The sequence below is a fragment of the Topomyia yanbarensis genome, chromosome 2 (assembly GCF_030247195.1).
Source record: "Topomyia yanbarensis strain Yona2022 chromosome 2, ASM3024719v1, whole genome shotgun sequence".
Lineage (NCBI taxonomy): Eukaryota > Metazoa > Arthropoda > Insecta > Diptera > Culicidae > Topomyia > Topomyia yanbarensis.
The window spans coordinates 17689587-17711504 of record NC_080671.1 but is presented as its reverse complement, the minus strand read 5'-3'; the positions used below and the strand labels follow the sequence as shown (position 1 = coordinate 17711504).

The 21918-nt window shown below is 40.0% G+C and overlaps 1 protein-coding gene across 3 annotated transcripts in view; it reads left to right on the top strand.

Annotated features, from left to right (window-relative positions):
* The window catches only part of LOC131678608 (transcription factor hamlet), a 290300-nt gene that overhangs the window by 227031 nt on the left and 41351 nt on the right, over positions 1 to 21918 (top strand). For all 3 annotated transcript variants that reach the window (XM_058958826.1, XM_058958825.1, XM_058958827.1), the window contains exon 6: positions 9826 to 10120. In XM_058958826.1, coding sequence (XP_058814809.1) covers positions 9826 to 10120 — 295 coding nt within the window. The remainder of the gene's footprint in view (positions 1 to 9825; positions 10121 to 21918) is intronic.

The window sequence follows — 21918 nt, the reverse complement described above, 5'->3', positions numbered from 1 at the left end:
CGCTTGAAATTTGTATGACGAAAGTTACAAAGCTTTTACAGATCGCTATTTCACTCAAATTGAAAACCAACTAAATTTAAAATTTATCCCGGCATTCGAAAGGCAAACAGCGATGAACAGCAGCAATTTCATTGCTGCTAATCGTCGACAGGTTTTCAGTGGTGATCTTACGTGGCTTTTCTTTTGTCGGTTCTCACGGTAAAGCAGGACAAGTCTGTTGCTGGACTCGAGTGATTCGTAGTTATGTTGCTTAAGCTCGACCCCCTTTAACAGAAGACAAAAGTTAAGCACGTAAGGTATTAGGTCTGTTCTAATGACCCTGCCACTTCTAGTTTTCCGATCTGTATATTTGACTTGAGTACTATAACTCTAAATTTTCAAAACTTTCCCTACCCAGTAATCCTTAGCTAATTGAATGTCGTTAAAATGTATAAAAGTTTAGTTCAGAATGGCCAAAAACTTTGCCGAGAATATGGATTTAAAAAAAGGTATTACGTTTTAAAGACAGAACGGTCATTGAATTGCAGAAATTTATTGTTTCTGTCAACACTGCAAATATTGTTCTGACCGAAATTTGAATACATGACATCGACTACCTTTCTTCACTTTTGGATTGTTAAAAATGTACAAGGCGATATGTAAAGAGGAAGGTGGATATTAAGCAGTGCGAGGAAGCATAAATGAACAAGCTTTTTGTGCTTTGGGACTCCAACAATATATAGAACCCAACATGCCCTAGAAAAGACGGACGTGAAAGGGTTAATATGTGTTGTTGCTTGGTTTTGTCTCACCTTATAGAATGAGTTATTCGAATGAAGTTTGCTCTGTTCTAGAGTCAATTACCAAAAGGAAGCTACTCATCTGTCACAAAAGTTATAAAGAAGTGCCTCGACCTTATTTCGAGGACGCGCGTTATGCTTTTTTCCTCCTTCCCCTTACTGGGCAACATATTAGCTCAAAGCAGTTTTTTATTGTTATCCTTTTGGCCGAATATCGCACCGCCAAGCACCGACAACGAAAAAAATAAACACACTGCTCAAGTGCACCACGTTACGGAAAGGTGAGCACGAATCCGTGAACAGGACACCGTCCTACCTCACACACAGGTAGTTAATTGTGCATGCGACGATCGTAGCTCGGGAGGGGACACCAGCACGGCGCTGGCAGGGAAAAATCATTTCCATATGTGCGTTTTCACTCGTCCGCGTGACTTATGACTAAGGTGATTCCCCAACACCCTACGCCCTCGTCGATGTCGTGTGTGTGTGCGAGTGGGAAGTGGGGTGGAAAAGGGCTGAAGAGGACGCGACGAGCATAACGTATGGTGGGGTAGTTCAGGAAGTTCGGTTTGATGCGACTTGGATTCCTGACTGTCCGGCAATCGTCACAAAGGTGAAGAAGTGTTCGGATGTTCTTTCGTTGTGAAGTGAAGATTAATTGAAGAGTCTCAGTGAAGTGTTGGAAAAGCGGTGAATCCTACGGTCATCTTCTATTTTGTAGAGGCCCACGTGCAAAAATATTTATCCATAAAAAGTAAGTGCTGTGAATCTTCAAACCTCAAATCTTCATTCCTATAATCTTGATACCTCAACGAAAATCCATCATCATCTGTCTAACAGTAGATTCACTTAGCCACGGAATATGAAGAACATCATCCGAAGAAATGCAAAACTGTAATAATTTCCACAGCGCAGAAAAAAAAACTCCTCTCAACGATACTTAATCATTCCGCTTATGACAAGACGCGTGCTGCTTTAGGACATTTTATAGCTCTTATTATTCATCCGTGCACCAGCCGCTCTTCTCTATCAGCTGCTATACATATTCCGCGCACCAAGTCTCCACTCGCTGGAATCACGTTTCTTATGCTCTAGTGGATGCTACAACCGCATCGAACAATTCAACTTTGCCGCTCCGGGTTAGTTCGGCTTCGGCCCGGTTCGGTCGGTCGGCGTGCTGGCGTAAGCAAACGGTGATTTGTGTAAGGAAACAACAACAGAAAAGAAAGAAACCACGCAGAAACGTGGAGAATTCGCGGGGAACAAAAACCCGAACCAGATCGCCCTAAAGAAACTCGGTTAAGAATTTTCTGCCACTCTGCCGCCGTACCGCTGCTGCCTTCGGTAGCCCAGAGGATGCGGTGCTGCGTCGATGGTCGCAAATATTAATTTCCTTCTCCTACTGACCCATTCCGCCGGTTCCTGGGTGCAATTGTTGGCTCCCAGACCTACTGGTGGTTGTGGTGGCGGCGGTGGCTGATGAACGCCCGGATCTTCACGCTCTGTTTAGAAGATGAGAGCAAATCCGCTATAAATTACTTACTTCCAAGAATGGTGCACGGAATAAGAGCAGTTCGCGACTTGTTGTTGCTCTTTCTTTCGCCCTACGGTGCTTGTCTTGTCCCAGTGGTCAGCGCAAGTCGCGCATTGTTGTTGGGTCCGGTTAGGGCTCCTTTGCACTGACCATCCCCAAGGAAGCACGGTTGATGTTGTTCGCCATGTGAACACGCGATGATCCGAGAGAGGTTGAGAGGCCTCTTGTGTTTCGTGTAAGAACTGGAAGCCATCACAATCTTAATTTATTCAGGGCTAATTATGTGCTGCACATGTTGGTTGATGCGGTGTTTTATGTTGCACTACAACAGTCACATCATCGAGCCCATCGAGCAGCAGTCGCCGCCTGCTCTGATTAGGTACATATTGTACATACATTCGGATGGTGCAGTGCCGGGTAACCGAGAAAAAATGACCGAGAGCATTTTTTGGTTACGTGCAGAAATTTTTCGATGTGATGCATTGTCGGATAATAGCTCAACAACTATTTGATGGAGTGAAGTGATTTGTCATATTGTCAAAAGTTGTAAACTGGCTATGCTTGGCAGAGCCGTCTTAAGACCACTCGGGCCCCCTGAGCACTACGGAGCCAAGGGGCCCTCATAATTCGACAAGTATAAACTGCTGTAGAGTAGGATGATAAAAAATGAACCTCGGCATCAAAGGCCATTCCAACTCTATGCAACCCACAGATTTTTTTTCCAAATTTGAGCCAAACCAGTCAACCATGTTGGATTATCAAAACAATCATAATAAAAAAAAACACACAATATCAGATTTTCATCACCAGGTGTCGTTGTAAATTTTCAAGTTCGTCGAAAAACTCAAGACGATTATAGTAGATCCTAGTATTTCTGATCGATATGTTGTGGTGGAAGTTTAAACACAAGTGAGCTGCGCATGGTGAAATGGGCTTACTCTCTCCCTCCGGACGGTGTAATTTGACCTTCATAGTTCTAAGACGTTGTTTGAGAATGAAGAGTGCCTCCTTCAAGAAGGAGGAATGATGGTGTAGGGTAGGTTAGATGACCATTATTTGAACGTTATCTAAATTGCTTTTAGGTACATACTCCATGATTATGTGTAACTTAAAGAGCAGCGCATTGCTCTTGCTTGTTTTTGAAATAACATTGCTTTTTAGAAGATCATCACTAAAGTACCAATCTTTTTAATCGACACGTTACTGTCAAGATATGGAAGAAAAAGTTTTTACCGTTTTTCGGTTGTATTTTTAATAATTTTTTACAGTCTTCTTCCCTGTATTATAAAGCTAATAAATGTCCGCGAATTCATTTGATCACCATACTAAAACCGTTATGACATTACACTATTGAAATCTACGAAAAATATGTAGCAGTAACTTAAAGAGCAGCGCATTGCTTTTGCTTGTTTCTGAAATACCTCATACAGTTTTCACATGATATGTCTCAATTTTTTAACACTGAGTATATTCAACGTCCGTAGCTATCAAACTTCGTTAACATTTAGAGTAACATTGCTTTTTAGAAGATCATCACTAAAGTAACTGTCAAAATATGGAAGCAAAAGTTTTTACCGTTTTTCGGTTGTATTTTTAATAATTTTTTACAGTCTTTCCCTGTATTCTAAAGCTAATAAATGTCCGCGGATTCATTTGATCACCCCACTAAAACCGTTATGACATTACACTATGGAAATCTACGAAAAATAAGTAGCAGTATATCAATCAAATTCAACTTGTTCATGTATTTTTTGTTTACGATCCAAACATGATAATGTCAGGAAACGTATGAATTTCACAACTTTGACTACGGAACTACATTGTTTCGTTCAGCGTCTTTCTCTACTTCTTGATGTTTCTGATATGATGAAATTGGATAAAATCGATTTCTAACTTTGGAATAAGCCACATTTTTTTCTTCCGATCAATATTCCACTTCTTTTACAGATGGCCGAAAATTACAGCCTTTGAAATCAATCAGTATTATGTTGAATCTATGCGCGCGAGTCGCTTTGAGATTCACTGGTTCAGGGAGGCGTAGAAAGCGAACACATACATATTGAGGGGTTGCATACCTAGTCAAGATGGAACAGATTCGATCCAACAGATAAACTAAAATCCCAAAACTTAAAAAGAGAATCATAAAGATACGAGAAAAATTAATACGAACTATTGAAAAAATGAAGAAAATTGGTTTAGTAGATTTTCGGCTATCGTGGTCACAGAATAGCCATTTTTGGAATAACGACATTTCGAGATAATCGTGTTTAAAATTTCAACTTTTCACTGCTCTTGGTAGACAAAGCGCGTTTCGAAGCCTTGTAAATTTTGATCTATTGCTCGGATCTCTATGATTTTATTTCGATATTTTGAAAAATAATGGTTAAGTAATAATAACTATCTACCTATTCAACTAATTGGTATTTCGATAATGGCGTCAGTGGTTAAGTGTGAATCCTTGGGTTATGATGGAGGAGTTGTCTCTCTGGTCTCGGTGGTAAGGGTCTGAGAGCGGAATGAGACCGACAAAAAATAAATTTGAATGATAACAATAATTAATTTTCATTTGAAAGTATAAATCTTCAATACACTCAGGTTTTTATACGCTGTTTTTTGTGAGGTTTTTTACGCGGATTTTCGAATTAATGCTGCTTTTACGTGGATTTTCCAATAAATGCGTTTTTTCAAATAGGTCCTTTTGAATGCAAAAAAATTGTAAGTCCTTTTTAATGCAAAGATGATTTTTTTTAACACGGTTGTTGCAAAACAAATTTCGTTATCTTGGATTTCAGAATGGCGTCAAAAATCAATTTCTGGCATCTACTCGCCAAGATCATTCCGAAAAAATCGGAATTAATTGGGTTATAGCAAATTTCGCTAAACCGGAAGTCGCCATCTTGGATTTCAAATTGGTGTCAAAAATAAATTTCTAGCGCGCACTCGTCAATATACTCGTAATTTCGCTAAACCGGAAGTCGCCATCTTCGATTTCAAAATCGTGTCAAAAATCAATTTCTGGGAATGGGCGTAGCGTACTGGTAAATCGATTGCCTTGTACGCAGCGCACCTAGGTTCGAGTCCCGACCCCGCACATAGGGTTAGAAATTTTTCCTAAGAGATTTTTCTAACCCGAAGAGGCGAATGACCTTAAGGTTAAAACCTCTATAATTGAAATAAAAAAAAATTCTGGCACCTACTCGTCAAGTCTATTCCGAAGATTTTTTTGCGATTAACACGGTTGTTGCAAAATTTTTTCGTTATCTTGGATTTCAGAATGGCGTCAAAAATCAATTTCTGGCATATACTCGCCAAGACCATTCCGAAAAAATCGGGATTGATTCGGTTATAGCAAATTTCACTAAACCGGAAGTCATTCTGGATTTAAAATTGGTGTCAAAAATCAATTTCTAGTGCGCACTCGTCAATATACTGATAATTTCGCAAAACCGGAAGTCGCCATCTTGGATTTCAAAATCGTGCCAAAAATCAATTTCTAGCACCTACTCGTCAAGTCCATTCCGAAAATACCCATATTCATTGGGTTATAGCAAATTTTGCTAAACTGGGACTGGATTCCGACATGGCGCCAAACATAAATTTCTGGCACCTACTCGTCAAGACCATTCCGAAAATATATATTGAATGGGGTATTTCTTGCACCTACTGGTTAAGACTATTTTGAAATACATGTCGGAAGTCGCCAACTTCGATGTTGCAAAAAAAATTCGCCATCTTGGATTTCAAAATCGTGTTAAAAATCAATTTCTGGCATCTACTCGTCTAGTCCATTCCGAAAATACCCATATCGCATGGGTTATAGCGAAATTCGCTAAACCGGAAGTCACCATCTTGGATTTCAAAATGGTATCAAAATCAATTACTGGCACCTATTCGTCAGGACCATTCCGAAAATAGCCATATTGACTGGGTTACAGCAAATTCCACTAAACCGGATGTAGCCATCTTGAATTTCAAAATCAATTTGTGGCACCTACTCGTCAAGATTATTTCGAAAATACCCAATTTTGTTGGGTTATAGCGAGTTTCACTAAACCGGAAGTCGCCCTCTTGGATTTCTACATGGCGTCAAACAGAAATTTCTGCCACCTACTCGTCAAGAATTACCCATTCCAAAAATACCCATTGACTGGGTTATAGAAAATCGTGCCAAAAAGTAATTTCTGGCACCTACTCGCTTGAGCCCATTCCAAAAATACCCAAATGGTTGAGGTGCATGGAAGACTCCTCCAGACCCGTCTCTTCCATCTTTCCGAAAATCTACTAAGGAATATTTTTTGCAAAAACCGTGTTAATTTCGAAGTCCGCGGAAGAAAAACTTCTAAAAGTTTTCTAAGCTCTTTACATTTAAAAGGACTTAGAATTGTTTTCAGGTAAAAGTCTTTTGCATTTAAATGGGCTTAGAATATTTTTTCGAAAACCGTGCAAAAAAAAAAAACTTCCAAAAATATTCTAAGTCTTTTGCTGAGGTTTTTTTACGTGGATTTTCGAATTAACGCGGTTTTTACGAGGATTTTTCAATTATCGCTGCTTTTTTACGCGGTACGTATCCCCTGCGTAAAAAAATACTGGGTGAACCTTAATGGTTACGTAAACTTTGTTGTCAAAACATCGAAATTATTCGAGCCTATTAATATGAGCGGTACAATTAATTTCAATACTAGTCACGTAAAACAGTCGAAGTAGACACGATAGTAGATTTTGATATATGATGTACACCGCATTTATTAGATGAGAGTCCGGAGATTCACTGTAACTTGCCTATTTTTAAAAATTCCACGGTGAAAAATAATAAAAATGTTATTCAGATCTTAAACAAATTTTTTGTGTTTGTTTTTGGCGTAAATGCCAATACGTTATTTCGGACATTTTGGTGGTATCCATCGGGGAAAACAGATCAAAATGGTGAGTTAAGTGCAAGTTAAGTTAGCAACAGTGCGAAATAAAATCCCCCAGAGGCAGGATTCGAACCTACAACCCTTGGGACTCCGGCTCAAAAAATAAATTAATTCGATCGGCGGGTTCGCTCCCGTTATACATCTTTCAACTGGGCAAGGGACCAGAAATCGACAGTCTTCATTAGCTCTGTCACCCACCGAAGTACGATGGGTAATGAGCTAAGACGATAATAACCGGGGCCTTGGTATCTATCGGAGAAATTACATAGATCAAATGTGTTGGGTGACAGCTGCAGTTATGCGGGATCTCGTTTTAGAGTCCGTGGTATGATCACTGTCGCTAATGCCATAATCATGTGTTCTTTCTGAGACGCCATCATATTCCAGGGATAGAGTAAGGGTTTGTGCATTTGGGCCATAGTCCCAAGGGTTGCAGATTCGAATCCCGCCTCTGGGGCAATTTTTTCACCCAATTGCTTTCGCTTAACTCACCATTACGATTTAGTTTTTCTTGATTCAAATGTTATCGTATGGTAATTGACTTAATAGACCCACTTATAAAAGTAAAAAAATGGGTATTAGAATATTTTTAACCATTAAAACCTTTATTCCCCAAACCTAACCTAACCATATTTGATTGGGAACACCCTATGATGTAAAAATGGCCATAAAAATATTTCGTGGCACAAAAAATATTGAGACCAATCGAAAAAAAATTGTACTCAGTATATCCCACTAAATGTTCGACGGTCTTCAAATATCTTTAAAGACACGCACGTTTGCCTTGATTCCTTTAATCAGATTTAAAGTAATGGTAGGGTCGATTTGTGTAGAAATTTTCAATTACACTTTTGCAAGGAAATAATTTTTTTTTTGAATTTTTACGAGAATAACATTATAGATTTTTCCGTTGAGGGTCCTATATGTGATGAACTGTTGAATATGTACCACATCTGCGGATCGCTTGCCAATCAAGAATTTTGTATCAAAATTCGACATATACTACTTCCACTTTCTGTACACCCCCTTTGTGCATGTTCTACTACCGTTTTCTGGTTGCTGCTCCTCTTCGGTGCCTTTATGTACGTTTTGTACTAAACGTTTCATTGTTTTTGTTCAAAATAAATTGAAACTTGAAGCGAAATGTTGCACTGACGTTTGAATTGGTTCAATTATTTCCCTACTGATAATTGGTAATCTGATGCTCTCTAATCGTCTTGTTCATATAGGATACGGTACAATGTGCGATTCCAAGCTGCTTCCATTTTATTATTACCCCAAACTAAAGTGTTATAAACAATTAAGTGCAATTAATTTTTAGAATGATTTCAAATTCATTCTAAGTTCGGGGCCCTCAAAATTCCCTGGCCCTAACCCAGTGTACCCATGCTTGGTACTGGTGCTTCAAAGTATACGTCAACTGCGATGTAATATTGTATATTTTACAAATTTTAATTAAATTTGCCTAATTTTGAGTATACCTCAAACTCTCGAATATGTCGGACTGGATTCGTGCGAGTAGCCGGATGAGATGGAATTGATTCGATATTTTGCATCAGCGCTTCGCGAACGTCTATCTCTACTAAAGTTTCTATTCAACATTTTTTCCTTTGTCCTCATCAATCAACCACCCAATCCGCAGATACGTCGCAGTAGTCTGGTCAACGATCTATAGTTTTTTTTCGCACCCATTCCAACCTGTAAGTGATGCGTTAGCTTATCTTCCACCAGTGTTCGAGCACACTTTTTGGCACTTTGACAGCCACGGATCTTCAGAGAAACCCGCTTCCCAGTACTGTGTAATTCCCGCTCTATCAGGTGTCTCGAATCTCGCACGCATTCGAGCTCAAACCGAGTATCGACCTCGCCTAACACTTTAGTAGGTGGTCACCACTGCTGGTCAGGTACAAAAGATGATCTCAGTCTCAGCGGCAGCCGCGGCAGCGGCGTCCGTATGACCTCGGTTCGTATCGAAGAACCTTCATTGTATGTAGACCAAAAAAACAATTAGAAGAAATCGATTTTTCCTCCATTCCTCGCGTGGTCGCGAAGGTGCGGTTCCCTCCTCGCGCGGTGCCGTAAATGATTGATTGCTTTGCTTCTTCGGATGATCATATGGGCCATCGCGTTGTTGGTGGAGGAGGAGGATGGATAGCTGCTTTTTAATGACATACGAGGCTGCTTTTGGCACACGAGAGAGGTGCCATCCCGAGGTGGTGTTCAAACTTGAGCGCAAGCTACATCAGAAATGCTTTTTTGGGGCGTGAGTGATGACGACTTGACCGTCGTGACCTGCGCCAGAAGGTGGCAGCGTTGGTGGCTAGAAAACGATGAGTATCTTCGCTTCCACACAAATGTGCCGCCGAAATAATGATCGGCTGTTTTTTTTTGTTTTCGCCTGAGTGGGTGATTGATGTGAATCAATCTCACGTTTGTATCAACAAAACTACCGAGCTCTGTTGATTTTCTTCCTCTGCTTTTGGTCGAGTCAGTACGGAGGTGTCCATTATTAATGGATTCTCTCGACGGAATCGGGAGCAGTTTATGTTCCGAAAAAAAATACTATATGGTTGATTTTTTTTCTTCTGATTTACAGGATCCCAGCACAGTGAGGCTTTCGAGGACACATACAACAGCTCGGCAGATCTTGACTCTAGTCATAAGGATCATTTGCACCATCATAACAACAACAACAATAACAACACCAACAGCAGTCATCATAATACCACCGGCAGTAGTGTCGACCAGAGCAGTCGCAACTGCAGCAGTAACAGTAACAGTACCGGGCACAACGAGCAGGACGTCAACGTAAACGGCGAGGACGACGAGGACGAGGAGGGAATCGAGGCTCGTTGCGTCGTTTGCGACCAACAGTGTCAGGATATCGACCAGTGAGTAGTAGTATGGCAAATATGTTTTCTGTTTTTTTCTTTCATCAAATTCCGGGGAAGCGCCGAATCCTTTATCGATTATTACAGGGTTGTTGAAATATTTAACTATCTGATTTGTTTGAATGGGTGCTCGAGGTGGCAAGTTGATGATTACCCAGTGACAGGAAGGATGCCGGCACACCGGCATTAATAATTAAGTGGGTCATTAGGCATTCATGTATCAAACTGACACGGAAAAGTATTGCTTGGTCAGTTAGTTGGGAGGTTCGGTGGCACAACCCGTGCGAGTGTTGTTTTAACTGATGCTTACCCATCCACTGACGGAAAGCAAATATTTCAACAAGATATCTAATATTCAATAATGTCGAATTCAATTAATATTAATTCTCCAAACTGTTACGCTTTCCCAAAAATCGACACGAGTGATTGCCGGTTGTTGAAGAAGTAACCTGCTACCAGTGTCATTGTTCCAGATTTATCTAGAATTCTCCTGTTTTTTCCTCAAGTACATCCAGACAGATTTTTAGAATATTGTCAAATTTTTCCAACATTCGGCATTTAATATTTAACGTCAGTGTACCACCTTCGTTGTTTCTGGAGTACGTTGTCTGGATAAAACCAATGCTGTGAAAATGATGGGATATATGGTCGAAAGATATCTAGAGTCGTATCGATTCTTACACCTTGGCGAATAAGTTGAATACACTTATCCACAATGAGCGTCTAAAAAGCTTTATCATTATCATCGTGGCTTAAAATTTTGGGTGCTCGGAATCGTGACTGTATGGGTTATGGCTTTCCAGGTGTCGCAATCTCAGTTCGCCATTCTCCAGTCTCATTGAATGAGCAACTTACGCGCATGTTCCTCGAATGTACACGAACAGCAAGTGCGGGATCTGTCCGAAGGCGACGACCTCCTCCTGATTTTCTGCTAAGTATAACGTTAGCTGGAGTATCTTTCGGCATTCGCACTGCATGTCGAGGCCACTGTTGTCCGCCGTGTTTTATTATCGTTCCTAGCATGTTTGTCTACTTGGTGCAATTCGTGGTTAATGCGTCTGCGTAATTCTCCATTTTCTACCATGCCGCTGAGTATTGAACGTAAAATTCTTCTCTCAAACACGCCGAGCACTCGCTAGTCTGCTTCCTTCAGATGACCATGAACGTGCAAAGCAATAGGAAGTATCAGTGATTTTTATAGAACAGGTTACGTGCGAGTCTGCAGGCTACGGACAGCGGAAATCGTAGAAAGTCATGTTCTCAAAACGTTACACGACTTTTTACTTTGCGGCTAACATCGTTATCACATGTCACTAGTGTTTCACGATATATGAATCCGCGAACAAGCTCGTACCGTACGACATCGCTTTACACCTCGGAATCACCACCTTTCGAAATGCCTTGTTTTCTACCAGCTCTTCCGTGTACTTTGTTTTGTCAGCGTGTATAGTCAGTCTGATTCTCGTAGCCTCCCTTTTAGAAGACAAACATGTCTCTTCCACTACTCGACGATCAACGCCAATTATGTCGATGTTGTCCGCGGAGTTAAAAAGCATGATAGATCTCGTAATGATGATTCCCTTCCTTTGCACATCAGATTTTTGTCAAACTCGATGATGAAGAATAGCTTAGAGAGGGAGACGTTATTATCAAATCCATCTAACGTCCCAAATGAGTCGGGTGCGTCTAAAGCTATTTTGACACTTGATTTTGATCCATCCAGCGTCCTACGAATCAGTCGAATTAATTTTGTTGCAAATCTATGTTCAAACATTATCTGCCACAGTTCGTTTCGTTTCACTGAATCGTACGCTGTCTTGAAATCTACAAACAGTTCTTGCATCCACAAGTCGTTTTCTCAAAATTTATCCAAGATTTGTCGCAGAGTAAATATTTGTTTCGTCGTTCATTGTCCTTCTCGGAATCTGCTTTGAGATACGCCTACAAAGGATTTAGTCAACGGGCGCTAACTGCTAAACAGAACACGGGAGAGTACCTTATAGGCGGCATTGAGGATCGTTTTATCTCGACAGTTATTACACTCGAGTTTATAACTCTTCTTGAAGATACGACTTATTAGATCATCCAATAAATCCAAACGCATTTCTTTTTCCTCCCAGACCGTTGCGATCACGCTATGAAGTGTTTCGTACAAACGTTCACCCCCGACTTTCAGAAGCCCGGCCTGGGTTCCGTCTTTCCCAACTGACTTACCGTTTTTAGCTCCCGAATAGCCATTCGCACTTCCGACCAACAAATGTTCGCGTGCACTGTGGTTCTTCGGATACTTGAAGTTAAACTGAAAACTGCAAATTTCACTGCGCGAACAGAAACGCGTAAAGAAAACATGTATTTGCGTGGACTGTATATTCGATACTGGAGTCCAAAGGTTGTCCATCATCCTCAATTCACTCTCTATGTTTGCCTTCGCTTTTCGTTTGTCCGTTTAATAGTAATTCAAAGTGCTCCTTCCAACTAGTTGTCACTCTTGTACGATCTGTCAACAGATTCCCGTCCCGATCGTTAATAATGACAGGCGCCCGGGTACAAAAACCTCTAACGAAACACTATTAGCTGCCAGCAAATGCAACACAGAGTCCTTACCAATATCAGCTAAATCACCAAAGTCGCTAACGAATGCTAGAACAACTGAACGTACGCACAGCATTTCCGACTATTGTGGTACGTCTATTACCTCCAAATCAACAGCCAGTACCATCAATGATAAAGCAAAAGAAAATAACACGGATATATGCTCGTAGCTCCAACAAACAATCCAAGCTAATGAATCTTGAAAACCTATTCAATGTCAATAGCGAGGACAGCTTGGACGAAAACTATGAATCGAGAGAAAGTGATCTCCAAGTAACAGCGGGTGATGTAGGATCCCCAACATGAAAGAAGATCTTTACGCGAAGTAACGAAACGCGTACACAAGATCCGATGGATACTAGAGTGAGACAAAAATAACTTCCTGTTACGAGCAACTTTTTCAGTACTAGAATAAACGTGCAAATTTTTCACTCGAATGGTTAAACTATATTTTTGCTTCCGAGGTTTAAAGTTTACATGGGATTTCGTAGAGAAACTGCGAATTGATCCCAAAGTCGTGAATAAAGTGCCATAAAATCTGGAACAAAGCACGTTTTTGCGTTACGAGAACAGGACCATGAACAAGAATCATGTGTTTTATAATTATATTCTATTTCCTTTCAATAACGGTTGCATAAGGATTTTATTAGTGGAGATGTTTGTTTTTGTTTTGTGAGCCTCAGTCGCTGTTTCCTCCATGCCAACTCGATCTTCTGTACTTGAACTAGTTCACAACTTTATGAGCATTGTTCATAAAACCAAAAATTGACTCGTTGTTTTATTCATAGACTTACGAACTTTATTCAGAGTTCAACTATACGCCATGAACCGATTCATGGTTTACTATTTTTTAAACATGATCTGGTTTGGTGCACAGCAGCACTGAAGCACTCCACAGTTTCATAAATACTGGTGGATGATTCAATAAATTGCCAATTAGTGACTAAAAGCATAGCATTTATTGTGGCATAATCTGATCGACGAAAGTCCCGAGAGTTTGAAATGGAAGGCTCTTCAAAGATGATTTGAGTGGGCAGATTGAATTCCACGCTAAAAGCAGGGTGATCAGCATTAAGATCAATCAATGGATCGATGGGCGACGACACTGCCGTGACCGGCAAAGCAATACCTTTTGCGAGTGCGTGATCCAACATACGTTCCGGGTCAATAACGTGTTGATTTGAGTGAATCCATGTAAATTAAATCCATCCAAGAGAGTGAAGCTATCGGCATATGCGAGAGCGGTGGGTCAACATGTGGATATGTCTTTCTCAGAGAAACGCCAATGCAGATTGGACTGGCTATAGTCACCGAACAGAATAGCGGGAGTCGTGGTGATATCGAATCTAGCGATTTCGCGTGTTCATTAACATTCACCGCATGAAATTTTCGGTCAGGGGCAAGTATATAACGTCAATGCTGAATGCGTTTTGCGGTATGTCAACAACGACATTTAGTTTAATCGATACTTGTATTATAACGCCCTTGCAGCGAATCTTGGGGCTGTTAAAAGGGGACTGATAATTTCTAAGAAGAGCGTATTGATGTCCATAAAGATGTTCGGGAAGGAATTTGTGATTTAGCCAGGTTTCCGTTAGGACGATTATGAGCTTCCAAAACAGCCTAGAAAAATGTGTCTATTTTGGTCCTTAATCCGCGTACGTTTTGGTAGTAAATACGCACAGCACAGCTGGAAGGCGATAAATCCTCAGGTACAGCCGGATATACTCACCCGGGATAGCAGGTAGGAAGTCCCCTCTGCCAACACCAACCTTAGGACCCCTGGCGATTATTAAGAAGGAGGTTAGCGGTGAGCTCTTCTGGATCGATAGGTGCGGGCGCTGGTGTGCCAAACGATGTGGTAATAAGCTCAGTTTGTCTCTAGCAATTTCCAATCAAGTCTTCTCTTTTTTAAAGGGGAACCCTTTTTTCTTGTGGATTGATGGTAGGAAAACGAAACTTGAAATGAAGATGGCTTTGAAATATTTTCCGCCACAAGTAATTTGACCCACTGTTCTTCCAAATTCCACCAATACCATACTGAACATGAAGAAATCCATATCTGATGTCTTAGAAAATTGTGAATCCTGCTCCCCGATGCTGCAACAGGTGAAAATAAAAGTTTAAAGAGCCTTAGAGGGATTCCATGAGAAAACGGCCGACCGCAAAATATGACCATCGTCGATTCGAACGAAACTTTGCAGGTGTGTTCGCTGTATGAATCTCCATGATATTCTCTGGCAATTGGAATATTTTGATACAAAAGTAATTTTTCAAAAGGGCGTAAACGTTTCTACGTGCATGAATTTCAAATTTTTTTTGTTCGATTACTGTATTTTATACAGCAAAACTATCTGAGAACAAGTTACAGGGAATGAATACTTCTATCCGAAAAAAATATACGCTGAAAAAAATGTTGTGTCATTTTTCAAAAAAACAAAAATTTATGATAAAAATTTAAATTGCGAAAAAACCCATTTTTTTAAATTTTTTATATTTTGTTACCAAAAACCTAAAGAGAAAAGCAACATTTTGATTGTGATTGCATGATGGAGAAAAAATCGGTAAAAAAGTTTTTCTAAAAATAACATCATACATGTTTTTAAATTTCATACTAATTGACATACAAAATTGTAATTTTATTACAGAATATAATTCTAAGCACCATTTAAAATCAAAATGCATTTAACAAAAATCTTCCAAAATGCGATAGTTTTCGAGATATTTGAAATATTATTGTTGATGGAGCAACGCGACTAACTTATGAAAAGGTCGTAGCAAAAAAAATAATTGTGTTGTTAAAACAAAAGTTAAAATATCTCGAGAATTACTACAATTTAGAAAATTTTTGTTAAGAGCATTTCGATTTAAAATGGCGTTTAGAATCATATTCAAAAAGAAAATTGTATATTTGACTGCAAATAGTAAGAATTATAAAAAATGTCAAGAGTTGTTGTTAGGAAAACTTTTTCATTGAAAGCTTCTCCAGGATCCAAATACACTAAAAAAGTTGCTTTTACGTCTATAAAACGATAAACATTAAATTTTTGTCATTTTTGATGGGGTAACGCGAATAACTTTTAAAAAGAGCATAATTACACGAATTAATTGTTTTTGAAGGAGCAACATTTCAAATATATCGAAAACTATCGCATTTTGAAAGATTTTTATTAAATGCATTTTGATTTTAAATGGTGCTTAGAATTATATTCTGTAATAGAATTACAATTTTGTATGTCTATTAGTATGAAATTTAAAAACATGTACGAAGTTATTGTTAGGAAAACTTTTTTACCGATTTTTGCTCCATCATGCAATCACATTCAAAATGTTTCTTTTCTCTTTAGGTTTTTGGCTACAAAATATAAAAAATTTAAAAAAATGGGTTTTTTATCATAAATTTTTGTTTTTTTGAAAAATGACACAACATTTTTTTCAGTGTATATTTTTTTCAGACAGAAGTATTCATTTCCTGTAACTTGTTCTCAGATAGTTTTGCTGTATAAAATACAGTAATCGAACAAAAAAATTTTGAAATTCATACGCGTAGAAACGTTTACGCCCTTTTGAAAAGTTGCTCTTGAGTCAAAATAATCTTATTACCTGTGGAAAATATTTAGTCTTGCATGACGGTGAAACGTGTAAAGTTTCATTGGAATCTAAGATGGTCGGTCACGATTTTAAAGATTTTCGGACGGATCTTCGTGGAATTCCTCCTTAGTATAAAAATAATTTTTGTTGGTTTATTTAATCAAAAAAACTGTAATTTTCGTTCAATGTGTAAAATTATAACAACATTCGATGGACAGGCAGTACCTTTGTGGTATTTTTTACTTTTACATCTTGTAAAAACATGAAAGATCCACGGCTCAGTTATGCTAGCGTATTAAGCCGTACCTAATGATTTAGAAGAAAAAATTGCATTCGATGAAAAATGGACGTCAAGCAATATGAATTGAGTAAAGCTAATATTTCCTTTCATGTTTATGAATAAATGTAAATTTGAGGAAGAATTTTATTTGTGTGGACACGCCCGTAATCTATCAATTGGTGAATTGTAACTAGAGCTTCCATTTCCCGACGGTTTTCAGTTTCCCGGGATTCGGGAAATAAATAATAAAATGCAGAAGAAAAATAAAAAGGAGAAAGATTTTCTTGAAAACAAAAGAATAAATTGAAAACTTTTCAAACCCGGTTGATTGCATGTATATCTGTCCTAAATGCAGTTGTCAGAAGATAGCGATTTGGTGGCCTACACATCATTCAATCATTCGATAACTCGTCAATAAGTTTACGCAACATCAACTTCTTTTTATGATTTTTCTTGGCTATATGTATAACCTAAATTTTTGGTAATTGCGATTACGATTGGGACTAAACGCAGCGCTGCTGGAGTTACTTTTCAAAGTTGGAATTCGTTGTTCTGATACGATGAAATGTAATCAATTTAATGCAAAACACCTTCTTTAGTAATCTTGAATGAAAAGATTGAGATGCTTCCGGGTAGTGTGCAGTTATTTCTGATCAAATGAGAAAATGTAATATATGGAATCCATTTCCATCACAGCAGATAATGGACGAACTGTGTAGCGATGGATGAAGCCTACCATCGATTTCTTGTTACGGGCGAATATCTGGATTGTATGATCTTATCCCTTCCAAATTTTTTTCTACATCCTTGAAAGCAACATTCAAAGAGTTTGGATACGCATGATGTTGGACAGATACAGCGTTATGTATTTCTTTTCATACATCAAAAAATTTTCAGATATTACGGTTACGGTATAACAAATTAGACGAAATATGCATTCGATGAACCGACCAAATATTTCTGCAGACGTTCTAGAAACATTCCTTATTTTGAATAGCGTTTGCGCTCAGCATAATATTACTAAAAACCATCCCAAGTTTTGAAACATACACTCAACGATTTTTTTAAGAAAGTGCCGCCATTTCCATTACTAATTTGATTGCAAGCCCTTTCATTCATGATATAACTATTAAAATAAACTATTAAAAGAATTATTAAAAAATCTGAACAATGGGCTCATCGGTTGCAAAGATATCGTGCGCATCACTAACGCTACAATCTGCATTCACTATTCACTCCAAATTTTTACCGGTAAAAAAATTTCCTACATAATTTCTTTCGCAGATCCTAAGCCTTTTGGAATAAATTAAAAATCTTTTTTCCCGGTACTCTCGAATCCCGGGAATGAGAAAACACAATTTCTCGGGAATCGAGAATCCCGGGAAATCCAAAAATCCCGGGATTCCCAGGAAATAAATTCCCGGGATTTAAGATTTAATTGTAACTTTAATTTCTCAGTCATTTTTGAACATCATTCAAACCCATTTCGTGCACAATTTTACGCCAGTCGCCATTGTCGAGCAAAATGATCCTCGTCAATCTGAGTTACGTCGAACTACAACCATCGCACACGCAACCTTAGAACACTGCATCGGGCCTGGAAGCTCCTCGTGCGACCATAAAGTTAGCTAATAACAGGTTCCTCCCGGCACGATAAGCCCCACCCCCACAAAAAGCTGGAACCGAATGAATGGTCGCTCGGTTGTGCACAAAACAACAATTAAATCGCAACCGATGTTGTTTTACACTGCAACCACTTGTGCAGTAGCTATATCATCTGGATGTGAGGGTAAAATTAAATATTCATAAACGTGTTCCATCATCTCTGTCATCACGCGGTGCGAACCAATACTACATGCTGGCAAAACGTGCATGGTGATATACAAGTTCCATCCCACAGGGCTGTAAATGGATGGTCGATGGGGAGAGGTAGAGGGTGGATCATCAATTATTCAACGACCAAATCAGTCTCACTAATGGCGTTGCGTGCTACGAATCTGTTACAAGCCAAATAAATTATAAATGACCACGAATGGGTACGCGAATGCTGGTGGTGAAATGGACGCAAACAGTACTCAATGACCCTCGAAAGTGGCGTCCTATAGTTGTCGATCCTGGGTAAACATGGGAGTTTACATAAAAATTGTCACCATGTAGCGATAGGTAGTAGTTTTATTATTCTATAGAAAGCCATCTAAATATTAAATTTGAATAAGCGAACTGGAATGGCAATCCTTTCACTGGAAGTACGTTCCTCATGTGACAGGTTCATTTTACTACACCCGCAATAGAAAGGGAAAAAACCTACACTCCCAGGTGACCACCAGGTGGCTAGACGCAATTCTCTCCACCCTATACCGGCCGGGTGGTTGTTAAATGTCAGCATCCCTCACAGCTGCCCACAAATCGCTCGCAGGCTAGTTAATGCAGCGCGCAAGGTTTAAACTACGCACGCGCAAAACTGGAGCAATAATTTCTAATCAGTGACTTTTGATTTATAGTCTCCACCATCAGACCCGTGCCAGCCAGCGGTAGAACGGGATGCTAACGGGGGCTGCAGGTATTATATGCGCGGTACCATATCGATGCTCGGGGAGCTAGTCGTGGACACATCTCATTATTATTATTATTTTTTTCGTTGTGATACCCTGGGGACGATGAAGCAAAAAAAACTCGTAAATTCCTTCCATTTAAAGGGAATCGTAATGTAAGTTTTATGACTGTAATATGCCCATCAGGACGTCGAAGAAATTAAACTTTCGTCCGAAGTGCTTTAGTCAAGACATCAACCCGGGATTGCTTGTCGTTTCGCACAGCACGCGGCTCGATTCGGTGGCATGTTAAACAAAAGTTGTAACTTTCAACAGGCACTTCTGCGAGCGAAGACCAACTGCACTGAGACGTTGAGCCAAATTGATTTTTTCTTAATAATGATCAAACATTATTTATCTGTCGTATCCGTAGCGCTCGTTCGCCCGGCAGGATCAAGCGGTAGGTTAAAGCGCCAAACATTAAGCAAATTAAGTCGTAGGTGGACGCAAATTTATTGTTTCTCATGCTGGTTGCGCTTGTAATTCGGTCCCGTGTGCATGTTTTTTTTATGCGCCATTCATCGGGAGGTTGGATCACAGGACTCTCTCTCTCTCTCTGTGCCTTTGGAGTGAAACGGTTCTTTGGAGCTGCGGCCTTGATTGACGTTGACACGCTGGAGATTAATTGCATAGTGCAAGGGGGACTAAATTGATCACTAGAGAAGTGGAGTTAAATAGCCTGGTGTTCACACTTACCGGTGGTAACGTGGAATTCTGGCCTTCCTAACACGAGTCAAACTAGCAGGAAAAAAATCGCTTCCGCCGATAGACGTTTTTCTCACGAAATTCACTGCACAAGATCAAACCGATTTAACTGGAAACTTGTTCTAAAAAAATCACTCACGATAAACGACAAAATACCAATTTATTTCCCTTCAAAAAGGCCAAAACCAGTGGCCGAAACGTCGGGAAGTATACAAAACCCGTTCTGTCTTTTAAGATTCAGCCGAAAAAAAGGAAAATATTTATATAATAAAAAATGTCCGATCGCATTTACATACCTAAATAACTATTTGATCCGATTTTCTCAGCAAAACAAATACTGTCTCGAGCTACTCTTTCCAAAAAGCGTACTAAAAGTTTCATAATTAAACTCGCAATAATCTGATGAAGCAAATTTCATCGCCTACTGATCCCCGCTCGAGCTGAAATCCAAAACCTTCCGAACTACATTGACCTATTAGTCAACGATCGAAGTCGGCATCAATTAGTCATCAAATCCCTATCCGGAGTGGACTCCGAACAAAGAAATAACTTCACCCGCTAATTAATCCTTCCATACCAGTACCCCCATTTCGGCCCCAAAACCCCACACCACACCATTATATGCCATTACCGAATCGTGCAAAGAGGCTTCACCTTTTCAGACAAATCAATTATTTAAATGAACTTCCATCCCACTTCCCTGTTGTTTTTTTTCGGCTGCTGATGTTGCTGTTATTATTTCTGTTGCTTTGGGGCTTAGTCTAATCTGGTCCGCGAGTGGATAGAAAACATGCGTCGCGTCCGATAGGCGATAGGCGATGTTCCCGAGATGAAAACCTTCGCGCCCATCACCCATCAATCAATATTAGTAACACTAATGCTCTCCGATTGCCGATGGATGATGGAAGCCACGGCCGCTGCTGCTGTCCAACCAAGCTGAGTGAGAGGAGCGGCAGCGGAAAAGGGTTGACAGCCGAACAGCACCGGCAATCATTAAGATCTGTGGAGATCACCACCGGTACCGCTCACATCCACACATGCCGAAGGATTCCGCAGATCGTGATCTACGTCTTGGCCGGCCCCAGTCTCCTCCGGATCGCCACGTCGTCGACTGGAGAAGAAATAAAAAAAAAACGATAGATGTCGCCACGTACCGCCTGCTAGCTGCTGATCGACATATTTTCAATCAAAAAAGCATCACTCTCGCCAGATCTACGGCCGGTCGTTGTCGTCCTCCGAACAGAATTGGAAATTAGATGAATTCATTTGCCCGAGATAAACTGAACCCGATAAGAGGGAATGGCTCTTCAGGCTGTAAGATTTATGTGCGGCAGTGGCTGCAGACCATTAGAAAGACTGATTTGATTGAAACTTACGCACCCAAGTTCCGCAGGCAGCTTTTCCGTATCTTGATTGGGTTTGTAATTAGTGCTTCACGCTCGATTCGATAACGATCGTGAGTGACAAACACACCTCGGAGGGCTGACCACACGATCAGCTGCTGCATTCATATGTAGCTACTATACATACATAAATGAATTGCATCATTCTCATCCCTCGCGGGGACAGGTTCGTTACTGCTTACCACGTGTGTGACAGTCCAGAGATCTAATCGGCGATTTGAGAACCCGCCGCGAATAATTGAGATTTCAGGGGTGAAAAATTAGCGAACAAATGTGTTGACCGTGGCTGGCCAGTAAGCTGACAGACCGGGTTGGACACACTTTCCCCGGATTTCGTCCTACTTGTTTGGGTCCAGTCTGGAGATTGACAGGCTCGCGCGGCAGACGTGCGCGTATTAGTCCGTACATTTGACGCATTGTACTAAATTGCGTTGTGACGTGCTGACGCACAGTGGGAGTCTTTTGCGGTTTGGGGGCTGCTTTTCAAATTGATCAAATGTCTCCAGCTAGGTTTTTTTTTTCGTTCGGTGATTCAACATTCCCATTCGTCATGTTTTGCTAATTAATTAATTGATTGGAAACCGGTTACTCGGCGGGTTGGCAGCTGGTGCTGGCTTGCATCGCGATCTTTATGGT